This window comes from Scomber scombrus, chromosome 2, assembly GCF_963691925.1.
Source record: "Scomber scombrus chromosome 2, fScoSco1.1, whole genome shotgun sequence".
NCBI classification, from domain to species: Eukaryota; Metazoa; Chordata; class Actinopteri; order Scombriformes; family Scombridae; genus Scomber; species Scomber scombrus.
Window position 1 is genome coordinate 10,930,830 of NC_084971.1, and position 14,965 is coordinate 10,945,794.

Genomic DNA, 14,965 nt, shown 5'->3' on the forward strand with positions numbered 1-14,965 from the left:
CAAGACGCATTATTAGTAGCAGCACATTTTTAAAAAATATAATCACCCTATATCCTCGATAAGATATGTTGGTATTGAGAGGGTATCACTGCTCCTCCCCAAAAGGAATTAACTTGGATGTTTTACTTTCCAGAAGGGAAAATTATTGGATCTACTGTCTGAGAACCCTGTCACATCATGGATTGAATATAGATTATGACTTTAACTCATAAGTCTTTGCAAATTTCCCAATTGTGGGACTAATAAAGGAACATCTTATCTTAAGTGTTTTCTGTATTATACCTCTGCTTATTGGATATTTGTTTATTGGAAGTTGTTTATGATGTTCATTTACAGCTGGGGTTGAATATTTTCTGTATATCTATTAACCAACAAACTGTATTGTTTAAAGCTCTATATATATATATATATATATATATATATATATATATATATATATATATATATATATATATATATATATATATATATATATATATATACAGTTTGTTACCACATATTATGTGTTATGAGACATAATGGTTCTTGTCACTTTGTTTAAAGTGTTTAGCTGTAGTTCCTGTCACTGTTTGTTAAGAGTTCTGATTCACTGAAGGCTTCTTGATTGTTTTTCTCCCCCAAATGGTGGAAAATGATTGTCAAATCACCATCAAATGTGTTTCAACAGTGTGGTCTACATAACATACCAGTGCATGTGCCCTACTATTATTGTTGAGCCTGAAGAAGGCCTGAGGGCTGAAACATCATGTAAATAATAGAGATATGCATATGTAGCAAGTGTATGCCACACTTCTTTCCTGCTCTTGATGCCTTTCTTTGTCATACATGATTGAATATGTTTGGGCTTTGAACTGACAAAATAAGACATTTACATAATCCATCCATTGTGTGGATGGTGATTTTCACGGCACTTGAGGTATCCCATGTGCTTTGGAAAAGGATAAGAAATTATTCAACCTTTATAAATATGTGGAGACATGGTTTTCATCGTTATTTATGTACTGTTCTGTGTGTATGTATGTTTGTGTGTGTGTGCGTGCGCACATGCATGTCAGCAAACGAGAAGCTGTGATTCTATTACCGATGATTCTCTATGTCTTCATTGTTTCACCCCATCTCTCTTTCAGTTGCAGTTTAAACAACCCCATCACACACACACACACACACACACACACACACACACACACACACACACACACACACACACACACACACACACACACACACACACACACACACACACACACACACACACACACACACACACACACACACGTCTCTTCACTAACTCGCTCCATACTATGTTTGCAGGCCACACAGTGAGATAGGCTGAGACTGCCTCATGTGTTGGGCCTCCTCTGTGTTCTGGTCCCCACCAACCCCCTTCCTCCCAGCATCAGTGGGATGTCCCAGGTGTGTCTCCTCTTGGCCTTGCTCATGCTCTGCAGCTGCACAAAGGTACAACTCTCAGACCCTCTTGTGTCTTTCTGACTTTCACACGCCCACATACAGACTGTCTTTGATGCTAGGATGTCTTTCTCAAGTACTACTGATTATTACTTATTACTGACAGTCTATAAACCAAACCAAGAGCAGGATGGAGACTGATATGAACAGCTTGTGTGGACTTTAACTTTATAACATGAAACTTCAGGATGTTTGGTTCTCCTGCAGGTCTCCTCAACAAACTCCCTGGAGCTTCTGAAGGAGCAGTGGAGCAGCTACAGGAACCAGTGCCTGGACTACATTGACACCACGCCGCCCGCCACAGGTGAGCCCCTCTCCTCACAGCAGGAACTCATAACAAGATGCATGCATTGGAATAGACCTACTGTAAGTCCTGAGTACAGGTGACAGATCACACTCTCTGCTTTCCGCTGCAGGGCTGGTGTGTAACAGGACCTTTGACCAGTACGCCTGCTGGCCTGATGGACTCCCAGGGACCACTGTCAATGTCTCTTGCCCATGGTTCCTTCCATGGTATCGTGAAGGTCTGTGTGTGAGAGGTCTTTGCATATAGCATATATACATATACATATATATATATATATATATATATGTGTGTGTGTGTGTATGTGTGTATTTCACAATTATGCAGCACCTATTCACATTCACTGTAAGTTTAAAAATGAAACTGTTAAGAGTTAAGTGGTGGCCAGAATATAAAACAATAATGTGTATAAAGATCCAATAACAAGCTTCTTTTTTTTTTTTTAGTTTTCAACCACACCTCACATATACTGTATTATCTATCAATGTATTTTCACTATTAAGTGATAATACAGTAATTCAACAACCCACAGAATTACCTTAGCAACAATGGCAACCAAAGGACAGCCATTTTTGGGCATGTGTCATCATGAGGGGGAAGAAAAGGTAACATTGCAAACAAAGCATTCAGAGCAGGCTGGCACCTGGGCTTTTGATTTGCATATAGCATTTTAACATATTATCACCTCAGTTTAAGGAAATTCAACCATGTTTACCAACCGACATCATAAAATACAGATAAAAAAAAGGTATGATATGTCTGCATTAATTACAGTAAATGTAAAAAAAAATGTAAATATTAAAAACGTATAGCTTACTAGTTTCTTCAGTTCTATAGTCCCAAAGCAAATCAACATTATTCAGAAAATACAGCTGTTTGGTGATTTCCACCACTGTTTAGCTCAATGACAGATCTGGTGGAATAGACTATGTCTCTCTGTTTTTCAATCATATTCTTACTCTGTCCTGTCACGTTGTTGGAAGAGACCAGTTTTGGATCACAGAGAGATTTTCTCTGACCTTTAGCATTTTTCTTACTGTCTGTGTGGAGTTTTCATCCACTGACAAACACAATATCCTGTCTCACAATCAGAAAGATGAGCTCAACAGATGACTAATATGCTTTGGGGTTTTTTTAGGTAAAGAAGTATTTGTTACATTTCCTCTCTGCCACCAAAACATGTGACAGTAGGCAGCAGAAAGACTCCAGTGGATTAAACTGACACATTCAAAGGGATGCGGTATACAGATACATAGAAACGTTATAAAGCAACAGGCTCCTGCTATACCACAAGAGCTGCCCTGTTCAAAATCTGACATTGTGAATACATAAATTGTCTAGTCCTTGTGCTGTTGCTGTATTTATGTAATTCTTTAGAAATGTAAGACAGACATATTGAATTATTTATTAACTGTAGCAGCATTGTGTTGAAACTATCCCTTCATTCAAGATAAAGAGATCGCCTCCTCTTCAGGGCCCCTCAATGAGAAGTGTTGGATGACTGTTCGGTAGGCCCTCTTGTTGCATTGAAGTACTGGAGTCAGATTATTTGAGAGAAGCAAGGATGCAGTGCCCATCCAGTGACATACATGAGAATCAAACTTCAGAGAAAGAGCTCCTCAAGTGCTCTTATTCCACTAGAAAGTTATTCCCGCAGCTTGTCCCACATCTTTCCCTTTCAGTGGAATGAAAGAATTTGACATCTGTTGGATGAATGTTGTTTTGAATAGAGCGTGCAGAGCTTTCAGTGGAATAGAGTAAGCAATAATTGGATGTGAAGACCAAAGATTAGTCAGCTTTTACTCTACTGTCGTCCTGTGAGTGGTGTTCAGACTTCATACTGTGTCTCCAGGAGCAGAGCACCTGTCCTGTGGAGATTTCTGAGTCATATACGGTCAGTGTGTGGCTCAGACATTACAACAGTGTCATGATATGAAGGGCCCTAGGTTTGATCTGCAGCTATACCTGTGCAAAAGGTTTATTTTCATGTTCAGGTTTCCTCCAGGTGACCTTTGGAGGCTGTGAGTATGTGAGAGTGAGATTGTCTTTGTTATCTCCTGTGGACCAGCAGCCTGGCAGGGGTTTCTCTGCCCTTGTCAGAAACTATAGAGAGACAATTTCCTACAACACTTTTGAGTTTGCCTCTGTTTCACTAGCTTTTCCCAAAGAATGCACTGCAGCACAGAGGGTCAGTCTGTCTTAGAAAGTTGCAAAATCAGGCGGGACTTTGGCATCATGTGATGGGATTGCTTTCACCTACTTGTGACTCTTAACAAGAATAAACAGAATAATGAATGACTGATCAGCCATAGATGGTGACTCATTTGACATTTTCATTTATTTTAGTTTGTTGTTAAGCTCACTGTCTCACTACAATAAATGCTCCAGTATTAAAATAAGGTTATAGGGGTAAATAACTTTATCTCAACAGTTTTCTATGTTTCAAATACAAAATATCACTAAAAGGATGGGTTCACAATTTTCACGAATTTGCCAGGCGCCCAAATGAACACTGCTCTCTGTAATCATTCATTCTTTTACTGATTATTAAAGCATTTCCTCCATATTGTTGCATGTAGGTAGAGGCTGTTGAGTGTGTCCTCTATCACTCACATTGTAAGTGCATTATGAAGGGATCTATTTGTGGCCAGTATAAACAGGAGGAATTATTGCAGCAAAAAAACAATATTTATTTGGGCACCTGACTGACAATTTAAGACAAACCTGAAAAATTGTTAACCCATCCTTTAATTTTTACTTATAAACTACTAATGCCATAATACAGGCATTAATGAATAATGTAGCATCCAATTATGAAGTCTCATAATGCTCGTCTCTGTGTGAACAGTCCAGCAGGGCCTGGTCTACAGAGTCTGCGGTAAAGACGGTCGATGGGCACCAAAAAATACCAGCGAATGTGAGGACGACCCTGGGCAGGTGAGGTGTGTGTATACAGTACTGTGTGTCTGTGTGTGCATGTTCGTGAATGAGATTGTGTGGGTCTAGCCTTCCACATGCATTAACTGTTTTCATGTTTGACTACGCTAATAGAAGAAGATGGTTAGATAGTGTTGTGACTGTGAGTGGGATGACACTTGACACAATCTGAAATGAGTCAGAGTGTTGATATTACCCCCATCTGTTCAAATAATCGTTTGGACCCTCTTTTTTTCTAATGGTGTGTGTGTGTGTGTGTGTGTGTGTGTGTGTGTGAGTGTGTGTGTGTGTGTGTACAAGCAACGCATGGAAGTAACAGACTCTATGTCTCCTGTTGGCTCTGCAGCAGCAGTATGGCCGCATCCTCAGTCAGTTTCGGATCATGTATACAGTGGGATACTCGCTCTCTCTGGGAGCTCTACTACTGGCCCTCGCAATCCTCATCACCTTCAGGTAGGACATGTAAGGGATTGAATAGGAGGATTAGATCAAAAGAAATGAAAGAAAAGAGGGAAGGAAGAAGTAAAGAATGAATACGTAATAAAGGGAGTGACAAACAATGATAAAAAGAAAAGAGGGACAGTAAGCAAGAATGAAAGGACAGAAAGATAAAAGTAAGAAAGAAAGATCACAGAATGGAGCAATGGAAGGAAGGAGGAAAGGGAAGAAAAAAGGAAAGAAATTAATAAATCAAGAGGGGGAAGAATGAGGAGAAAAAGGGAAGAAAGAAAGAAAGAAAGAAAGAAAGAAAGAAAGAAAGAAAGAAAGAAAGAAAGAAAGAAAGAAAGAAAGAAAGAAAGAAAGAAAGAATGTGGGAACCAAAGAAGGAAACAAAGTAAGGAAAAAGGGTGCTGCTGGAAAGGAGGGGAGGAAAGAAACCAAGAAAGGAAGAAGAGAGTGAAGGAGTTCAGTGAAAAAGGAGAACAACTGCTGCATGCAGAGTGGTGAATGCAGCACATCAAAGTCAAATCACACAATGTCACCTCTACGACAGAAAGCTCCACTGTATGAGGAACAACATCCACATGAACCTGTTTGCCTCCTTCATCCTGAGAGCTGTGTCCATCCTGGTTAAAGACGCCCTGCTGACCCTCACACTGGACCCCAGGAGCAGCAGTGACACTCAGTCACAAGCCTGGGTGAATGCACCGGTTAGAGCAAACGCACCACACTAACCTTGTCTGCTACAAATATGCATATGCAGCTATTTTACATGACAGCAAAACCTCATAATAACAATATAATATCACTAATAAAAGATACAGGTTTGCACGACATACTCATACAGAAACCAGTACAGTATTTTTTGAATATCTGCATTTTTCTTTGGCAGAACATACAGAACCTCTTTTTGGACATCCCAGCCAGTCCACATCATTTTTAAATTCTATAAACAGAAAAGTAAAAAGTAAATAACTACATAGAAATAAATGTAATGAATGAGAATATTTCTATTTGTTATGACAGTCACATAATATAACAGTAAATAAGTGTACAACAGCTCATAAAGAAAAACCTGAAGATACTAAAAAACTTGTGAAACTGTCACAAGAGGAAGAAGAAATCAACAGTGTTCCTTTCTTGCCAAGCTTTCGTTGTAGGAATACATCTCATATCATTATTTCATATAAAACGGCACAAAATGACACTGTGTCTGCATCAATCCATATTAAGTATAAGCAATAAGCACTTAAAGTGTACTGTGAATGTGATTGATAGCTCTTGTGTTGTGGTGGAAGAGACAGTAGAAATGTATTTGCAGTTACAGTATGTTGTAACTTTTATTGCAGTGAAGTGAACATGATAATAAACAAATACATGCTGTATATGTGCATTCCCCAATCAAATATTGCGATACAGTGATCCTTCTCCTATGATGTCAGCCAAGATACGAGTAGTATTGTGGTCCAACTTTATTGAACTGAACTAGGCAGACTCTTTGACATTTACCTTTATCTTATATCTTTATTTGATGTTGGTGAAGTTCGCTTATTGTTTGTCCCTTTATCCCTGTCCTGATGTGTGTCAGGCTGTGACGTGGTGTCGTGGTGCCATGGTGATGATGCAATACAGTGTAATGGCCAACAACTACTGGCTGCTGGTGGAGGGCATCTACCTGCACAGCCTGCTGGTCATTACCGTGTTCAGCGAGAAGAAGTACTTCTACATTTACATGGCCATTGGCTGGGGTAAGAACCAATGCTAAAATCTATCAATAATGACTTCAAACTGCTGGCTGCATTATCAGCCTGTTATATCTTAACTGTTCCTCACTGGTTACCAGTAATCAGCAACTTTTATGTTTATCATCAAACCTCAAGAGGAAGTTAGTCAGGTACCAGAAATGTTAACAGAAGTGTAAACAAACTAATAAAAAAATACAGAGCAGCTGTATTGTCAGGTGATTCACAGAGGTGACAGATATGTCTGAGGACATCTAGTGGGCAGGTGTTGGATGACAGGCTCTGAAATTACAATTTAGGCTGAATGTACGAGCGGATACATCAAGACTTATGTCCACTTACAATACCCTGAAACCATGATCAGATATTTGATCATTAGACAGTGAAAATAAATGTGGTTTGCCATAGGCTATATGACTGTGAGCAAATACAATTCACTGTGTTCAGTTAAACCAAAATTAAAAATTGAATCTATGTACTACAGATTTTATTATAATATTGTATTATTTTAAAATGTATGATTCCTCAGGACACCTTTATAAAAAAGTTTATACAAAGTGCAGAGCTGTGGTTGGTCATAATTGTTTTAGGCCTGTTGTCTTAATATCACAATGTCATTTTTTTATCATCTCTAAATATATTATGCATTCAACCTGCTATTCTGAGATCATTTTAGTATATAGTTATCTTGAGATTTCAAACATTTTCTCATTAATATAACTTATAAACCTCCACTTGCTTAGAGATTGTAAACAATGGCTGTGCCACAATTCCAAATTTACTGTCCCAAGTCTTGTTCTATCCTGACATAACAGACTTTACTCACTGTTAATCAAGGTTGGGTGCAGTTTTCTGTTTTATAGAGCTTTAAAATCTTCATTCGTGAAGATGAGAATAGAATTAGATGTCTTGAGATAATGAGATTTTGACATTGTGATCATTAGAAAATAATATTTAATGATGCATGGTGTAATAAAAACACTTTCATAGTGATGACAGGGATAAACAAAATATATAGCATAATTGTAATTTGTTGAACACATCAGCTGAGTACTCTGATATGGAGCTTTGGATGAACAAATGGATACAGTATGTTGTCATCAATTACTATAAGTGCTAAATCATGACAGTCTTTGAAGTAAAACTTATGTATTGTTCAACCTGGACCCTATTATCCCATATTTTGTGTTGAAGTGACTAATGGGGACAACCATTTTTTAAATTGGTCCAGAATTGAGTAAGAATGCTTCAGCTGGCAGCTGTGAAACAGGCTGCTGTGTGATCCCTCACACACTGTGTTTTTACCACCAACAGAATCAGATTGCTATTGTAAATGTCTGAAAACATTATGGAAAGGACCACACAAATAAAAGAGAAATAAAATGTTCTCAATCTGAAATCTTGCAAGAATTGAGTTGTTGAAATCAGCTAAATATTCAGTCAATAGTTGGAGAAAGGAGTGCTGGGTTGAGATTGCTGTGTTGGAGTGCAGGAAGTTTAATGAAGCATTGCGTTAGTTCATGCAGGACACGGAAGTCATACACCCTAGCTGGAATCAGCTGACAGCCACTGATTGAATCAGCATACCTTAGCAGTCACACACCAATCACAGCCATTCTCACCACAAGGCGGTCCCTTCAAGTATGACTCCCACCTACACTGATCTTGCTTCACTAATGCTCACACTGCTGCCGGCAAAGCTTGCCTCCACCACCCCAGCCTCCACCTTTCTGGTTGAGGGTCCCATCATGGCTCTAGGGTCAATCTGTAATTCATGTCTTGCTTTCGGCCCACTCTGCAGGGGGGTTTTGCATTGCGCTCACTGCTGGCTAATCCAGGGAGCATCTTAGAGTGGAGCCTTCAACGCCAAGTAAAACTGTATTAACATTTGTTGCAATAAATGGTTTAATCTATGATGAGAGTGTTCCTGACTGAAATGTTATTTAGAAGACTTTCAAAGTCATGAAGTGAAGTGAAAGGTAAAGAAAGATAGATTTCTCTGTATGGTCCTTTCCATAATGTTGTCAGACACTTATAATAACAATCTGAGCCTGTTCGTGGCAAAAAACAAGCATTTTTAGTGTACGTTCATTAATGGGGCACAATTACATTACATGGCTGCTGCCTGCAGCGCTTTTGCTTAATACAGAAATTGTTTCCCTTTAACTTTGAAAAGTCACATTGTACCTCTTTGATCCTCAGGTGCACCACTCATATTCGTATTGCCATGGATCACAGTGAAATATCTGTATGAGAATGAGGAGTAAGTTGTATCCTTTTACTAATACCATTGCATCAAATGAAAGGCTGTAAAGTATAATCTATCATCTTATATCTGTGACATGTGAGGAGAGGTAATTTTTTTACAGTAAAAAAATCAGAATCACAGTGACAACACAAGTAAGTTACAGTCTGTGTGTGTGTGTGCGTGTGTGTGTGTGCGCAGGTGCTGGGAGAGGAATATTAACATGGGATATTGGTGGATCATCCGTTCTCCCATACTGTTTGCTTATCTGGTAAGACAATCTTTCTGTATTGTAATTGACCAACATTACAGTAGATATTCAAGTCCAAAGTGTTCTGGCATGTGATCAAGCTACAGATACACACACACAGCCAGCAAGTGGCATTCGACAACTGTGTCTTCACAGATGTTGCTGTGGGTGGATGATCACATGTTTGTATGTGGGTATCTGGACTAGGCACGTTGAAAATGTGCTGGAGGTAATATAGTTTTTGGAGAAAGAAAAAAAATCAACTCATCAAACAATTGAAACTCTCATCTTTGACTTCTATCAATCATTTTACAAATTCCTAACATCAGTCCTTGTACACTGATCTCTCCTTGCTAAATATTCTGTGTCAACAGGATTCCAGTCTGCAGTAGAATGTAGCAAAATAAAATGTAGTAAAAATGATTTCAGCAACAAAGGCAAACATCTGGACCATTTCAGATCTCCTGATGATGTCAAGCTCTTACTGCTGTGCACTAATGCAGGACCCTCGTGATTTTGGTCTGATGCAACATTAAACATATAGTAACTGCTAATTGAAGTCACTCTCTGACTTTTATCTATAGATCAAGGAACAGTGTTTGAAAGTGGACACGTCATTTGAAAGTTGAAGGAATATTTTGACATTGCTAGCCAAGAAATAGTCCAGCATATAACCTCTGTACAGATTGTATTAATGATATAAAAACATTAACATTTATGAGCTTTATATATGTAGGTAGGCAGATGTTTTTTGGTTTTTTTTTACCCTTTGGACAGAGTCTTCCAGTCTTTATACTAAGCTAATTCAATTGGTTGATGACTGTAACTTCATATTTAGTGTATAGATGTGAGATTGAAAGAAAGTGAATAAACATAATGCACACTAGTCCTCTAAGGTACGGAAGATTTTAAATGCCTAGATAAAATTTAAAAAATCAAACCACAGAATAAAATGAAATACAATACACATTGTTATTTGTATTTCCTTATATGTATGTATTTGTGCTATAATGATTATCTTCATGCCACATTAAAATCAAGTCGCAATGCAGAAAACAGAGTATTTCATTTCAAGTGTTCTTGTCCAGCAGATCAATTTGTTGATATTGACAGTACACATAAAAAGAAAATGCAAACAAAATAGTGTATTATATTTCATTGCATTTGAAATCTTCTCTACTAAAGTCCCTGTAATCACCTCCAATAGCTTCAGCAATCAAGTGGGTCCAGAATCAGCAGTTAATACACAGATGCAAATGATAGCAGCCACGCACGCACGCACGCACGCACGCACGCACGCACGCACGCACGCACGCACGCACGCACGCACGCACGCGCACACACACACACACACACACACACACACACACACACATACACACACACACACACACACACACACACACACACACAATCACACACACATACACACACACATACACACACACACCCATACACAGTTTTTGTAGATGTTGAATTCCTACAAGTTTCCTGCATCTTGTTCCCATAGAGACAAGCACAAGTGCACATTAGCAGTAGCAACCTTTGTGACCTAATGCAAAAGTGTACGTGTTCTCTCTCTCACACACACACACACACACACACACACACACACACACGCACAGACACACACACATATACACACACACACACACACACACAGACACAGACACAGACATACATACTGTGATCTAGTGCAGAACCCTTGCTGATGACAGAAAACATTAATTATTACAACACTCAAGTTATTAGCTCTCCAAGTTTGGTAACTTGTGTATGTTTGTCTTGACAGATCTGTTTATGTGTGTGTGTGTGTGTGTGTGTGTGTGTGTGTGTGTGTGTGTGTGTGTGTGTGTGTGTGTGTGTGTGTGTGTGTGTGTGTGTGTGCGCTCAAATGGAGTGTATTTAGGTGTGATATGTGTGTGCGTGTGTGAACAAATCTTGAACTTCAGGGTCGTGTTTGGGATTGTTGCAGGATGACATATAACATTACTTCTGTTACACAACTGTATGATTACAATAAAGAGGAGTTTTTTTCCACAGAGTACACAGTCCAGGAAATGTATGGGTTGCTACTGTTAATCTTCTATGTGTGTGTGTGTGTGTGTGTGTGTGTGTGTGTGTGTGTGTGTGTGTGTGTGTGTGTGTGTGTGTGTGTGTGTGTGTGAGCGAGAGAAATTATACGTCCAATAATGGCCTTTTTTTGGAGTGACTCTGTTTCTCTCTCTCTCACACACACAAGACGTCAAACATATTGTCATGAAAAGTCTGTAGAACATTTTTACCATATTTGCCTCCATTTAACCTCGCTTCTCTTCTATTTTGGTTTAAGATTAATTTCTTCATATTCATCCGAATTATCAAAATCCTGATGTCTAAACTCAGAGCTCATCAGATGAGATACACTGACTACAAGTTCAGGTGAGACAAATGTTTTGTATTTGCAGGGTATTTGCTTGAGCCAGTGTTTTGATCCTAAATCTGCAGCATTATGGATTCATGCTTTTAAAAGTGGGCCCCTGTTTTGCACACGTGCAAGGACACGTGTACATCCTGGAGATGGTTTAATGCTATTTCTGTATTACTGTAATATGTAGCATCACGCCAACAAAGAAAAGAAAGAAGACTCCTAGCAAGCAAACAGGAATGTAAACAATGTCGGTTTAAAATTCTTTCAAAAATTGTCTCTCTAAATGTTTTATGGGGAAGGAAATGGATACACATAATGTGTTTTGGTTGGAAACAGTGAAAGAACACATAACTTTGTTTGATTAAAAAAATCTCACTGAGTAACTAACATTTTACCACCTAATTTTAGTTTATTTAGAACTAGTTATGGTTCTGAAGACTATATCCATTTTGAAATAAAAATACATGTATTTCCCCCATTTCTACTCTGGTTCAGATTAGCTAAATCCACTCTGACTCTCATCCCTCTGCTGGGGATCCACGCCATCCTCTTCACCTTTGTCATTGACGAGTCCGTCCCTAAAGGCTCCATGCTGCGCCTCATTCGCCTCTTCTGTGACCTCCTATTCAACTCCTTCCAGGTCAGAGTTCACCTATACAAGAAGCTTAACTCATTCATAATTGCATTCTCAAATATTTCACGACAGACTTGTTTCCTCTTTCTTTATGCCCTGTTTTTATGAGACATATCATTTCTAAGCCTACAGTTTCTTCAGAATGACACTCGATAGCCAACTGTATACTCTCATATGTTCAATCACCTTATATTTTTAGAGCACTGAGCATTACTGTGCTTCTATCATAAATGCTCTACATCAAACATGAACTTCTTCTGATTTACAATGTTAAAATGTCTTTTTATATTCTTTTACTCTAAAATGTTCCAGTCATTTTCATTTAGGAAAGAGTAAAACATGGACCTGAAGTAAACCAATGTACAAATGGACAAATACAAGTATGATCACACACACATATCTCAGTGTGTCATGACCTCTCATGTATTTTAGGGACACGTTCTACAGCGCAAATATTGCAGGAATTATTATTGATAACAAAAAGATAAGATAGAATGCAGAGGAAAATAAACACTAAGAGCCTTTTCCAGTATCTGTCATGATTCAAATGTTAAAACTCCCCCTTCTCTTTTAGGGCCTGCTTGTTGCCATCCTGTACTGCTTTGTCAACAAAGAGGTGAGACAGATGTGTTTTCATGTTGAGAACCACTTTAATTTAATCTCTGCCACTGCTGCAGTTCCTTTCCCTTCATAGAGAAGATAGATTTTACATCACTATTGTTCCTGTTGCTGGCCTTTATCACTTCTTTGCTATCTCTAAAAGCTCCATCTTTATTCAAGCTCCACTTAATTCTTTTGTCTATAAAATGGACACAACATCATCCGCCTGCTAATCTCTAAACTTTTAAATGTAGTCTTTGGCAGACATTCATCCAATAGAGTGCCGAGAGTGCTTATTTAATCTTCATCATAATCTTCACGTTTCTCCCTGCTGCCTGCTATCTCTGTGCTGCCCCTTCATCCTCCAGGTGCAGTCGGAGATGCTGAAAAAGTGGAAGAGGTGGAAGCTGGGTAAGGACATTGATGAGGAGTACCGCCATACCCATAGCCAAACACCGCACATCAAGAGCGGCAGCATCGCCACTGGCAATCTGCCCGATCTCCATGACAATAATGCCAGTGAACCCAGCAGTGACTCGCCTCACCTCAAAAAGGCCAACAGAGCTCCTTCCTGCTCCACTGCACCCGAGGAGAACCGCCGATTAGTCGTCTCCTACAGCAACGGGACGGGGAAAAAAGGCAATCCCGCCAAGAGCAAACACACCTTACAGTTGTCTTTTTTGCCACACCGAGGCCACGCCAGTCAAGCCAGCACTACCACAGAGGACATGTTTCTGGAAGAGAGGGCGCAGTGCCACACTTACCCTCTGGAAGGAGAGGAGACTAATGTCTGAGTGGGGGCAGAAAGATTACCTGCTCTGAACCCTCATCACACAAACTCTCACTGAATGTGTTCATCGCTGTTTCAGATCAGTGTTCATCATGCACTAACAAGTCAAGACTGATCAGCTTTTCACTGCTGCGCAACATTGCAGGAAGTCAACCAGCCCAGTTGCAAATTCATATTTATTGGTTTTGGGACCTTGAGCGAAAAAGCACTTATTGACTTAAGACATCAGGAATGATTAGATAAATTAAAATTAAATTCTAGTGGTGTTCAGTGTGCGTGTGTGTGTATGTGTGTGGGTGTGTGTGTGTGTGTGTGTGTGTGTGTGTGCACGTGTGTGTGTGTGCGCGTGCAGATGGAGGAATGCCATTTCAACACTGACCTTACATCTTGTCATCTGTTCTGCTGGTGCCATTGGAGTTAGGCTTGTGTTGTGTGTCTGTTTGCTGCAATCGATGCTCATTTGTGGTACTCTCCTACATGAACCTCACAGTGTCGATTTTCTTTTTCTTTTTTATGAAACTGAATGTGAACTGCAGCATGCATGCCTCTGACGCATTTCCCATCATTCAAATGCAGTCAGAAAAGCGCTGAGACAGTGAACACAACAATGAAGACATCTTGTTCATGGAGATAAGAGGAAAGGCAGAACTGAGCCATTCCCCGTAGACTACTGACTCTTGTTCTGCTGATGCAGTCTCGCAGAGGACAGGCTCTTTGATTTTCAAAAAGACTGAAGGCTGTGCTGTAATGTTTAAGTTATTGTGGTTTTAAATGACCAAGGCCAAATATAAGAGTATTAATATATCATGGCAGGTTTTACGTGAACTGGGTAAATCAGGCATTAAATTAATTCCTCTTTTTTCCATACCAACCCTCATTCTCCTTAAAGAGAGTTTCCTGTCTGAATGTACACGAGAACAGAGAAATGTGGGTGGAACAATATGTAAATGTATAATGAGAAATATGTCCATACCTGGCTTTATCCAGCGAGGAGAGTAAATTTAACTTTATCTTGATTTGACTTCATGTAGACAGACAGTTAATTGGATGAAAAGCAATTCAGCAAAAACGATCTTTGGTGCTTTACATAAACCAAAGTTGCTATAGATCACAATGATCATACCGCTTCAATCTGCTGCAATCAC

General features: G+C 39.2%; 1 protein-coding gene across 1 annotated transcript in view; it reads left to right on the plus strand.

Annotated features, from left to right (window-relative positions):
* Nucleotides 1-14,055, plus strand: part of gcgrb (glucagon receptor b) — a 44,498-nt gene extending 30,443 nt beyond the window's left edge. Inside the window, exons 2-14 of the mRNA XM_062430548.1 lie at nucleotides 1,312-1,458; nucleotides 1,675-1,771; nucleotides 1,884-1,991; nucleotides 4,620-4,708; nucleotides 5,055-5,161; nucleotides 5,703-5,859; nucleotides 6,738-6,897; nucleotides 9,094-9,154; nucleotides 9,338-9,407; nucleotides 11,719-11,807; nucleotides 12,292-12,436; nucleotides 13,005-13,046; nucleotides 13,399-14,055. Coding sequence (XP_062286532.1) covers nucleotides 1,405-1,458; nucleotides 1,675-1,771; nucleotides 1,884-1,991; nucleotides 4,620-4,708; nucleotides 5,055-5,161; nucleotides 5,703-5,859; nucleotides 6,738-6,897; nucleotides 9,094-9,154; nucleotides 9,338-9,407; nucleotides 11,719-11,807; nucleotides 12,292-12,436; nucleotides 13,005-13,046; nucleotides 13,399-13,824 — 1,605 coding nt within the window. The 5' untranslated portion in view covers nucleotides 1,312-1,404 and the 3' untranslated portion in view covers nucleotides 13,825-14,055. The remainder of the gene's footprint in view (nucleotides 1-1,311; nucleotides 1,459-1,674; nucleotides 1,772-1,883; nucleotides 1,992-4,619; nucleotides 4,709-5,054; nucleotides 5,162-5,702; nucleotides 5,860-6,737; nucleotides 6,898-9,093; nucleotides 9,155-9,337; nucleotides 9,408-11,718; nucleotides 11,808-12,291; nucleotides 12,437-13,004; nucleotides 13,047-13,398) is intronic.
* The last annotated feature ends 910 nt before the right edge of the window (nucleotides 14,056-14,965 follow it).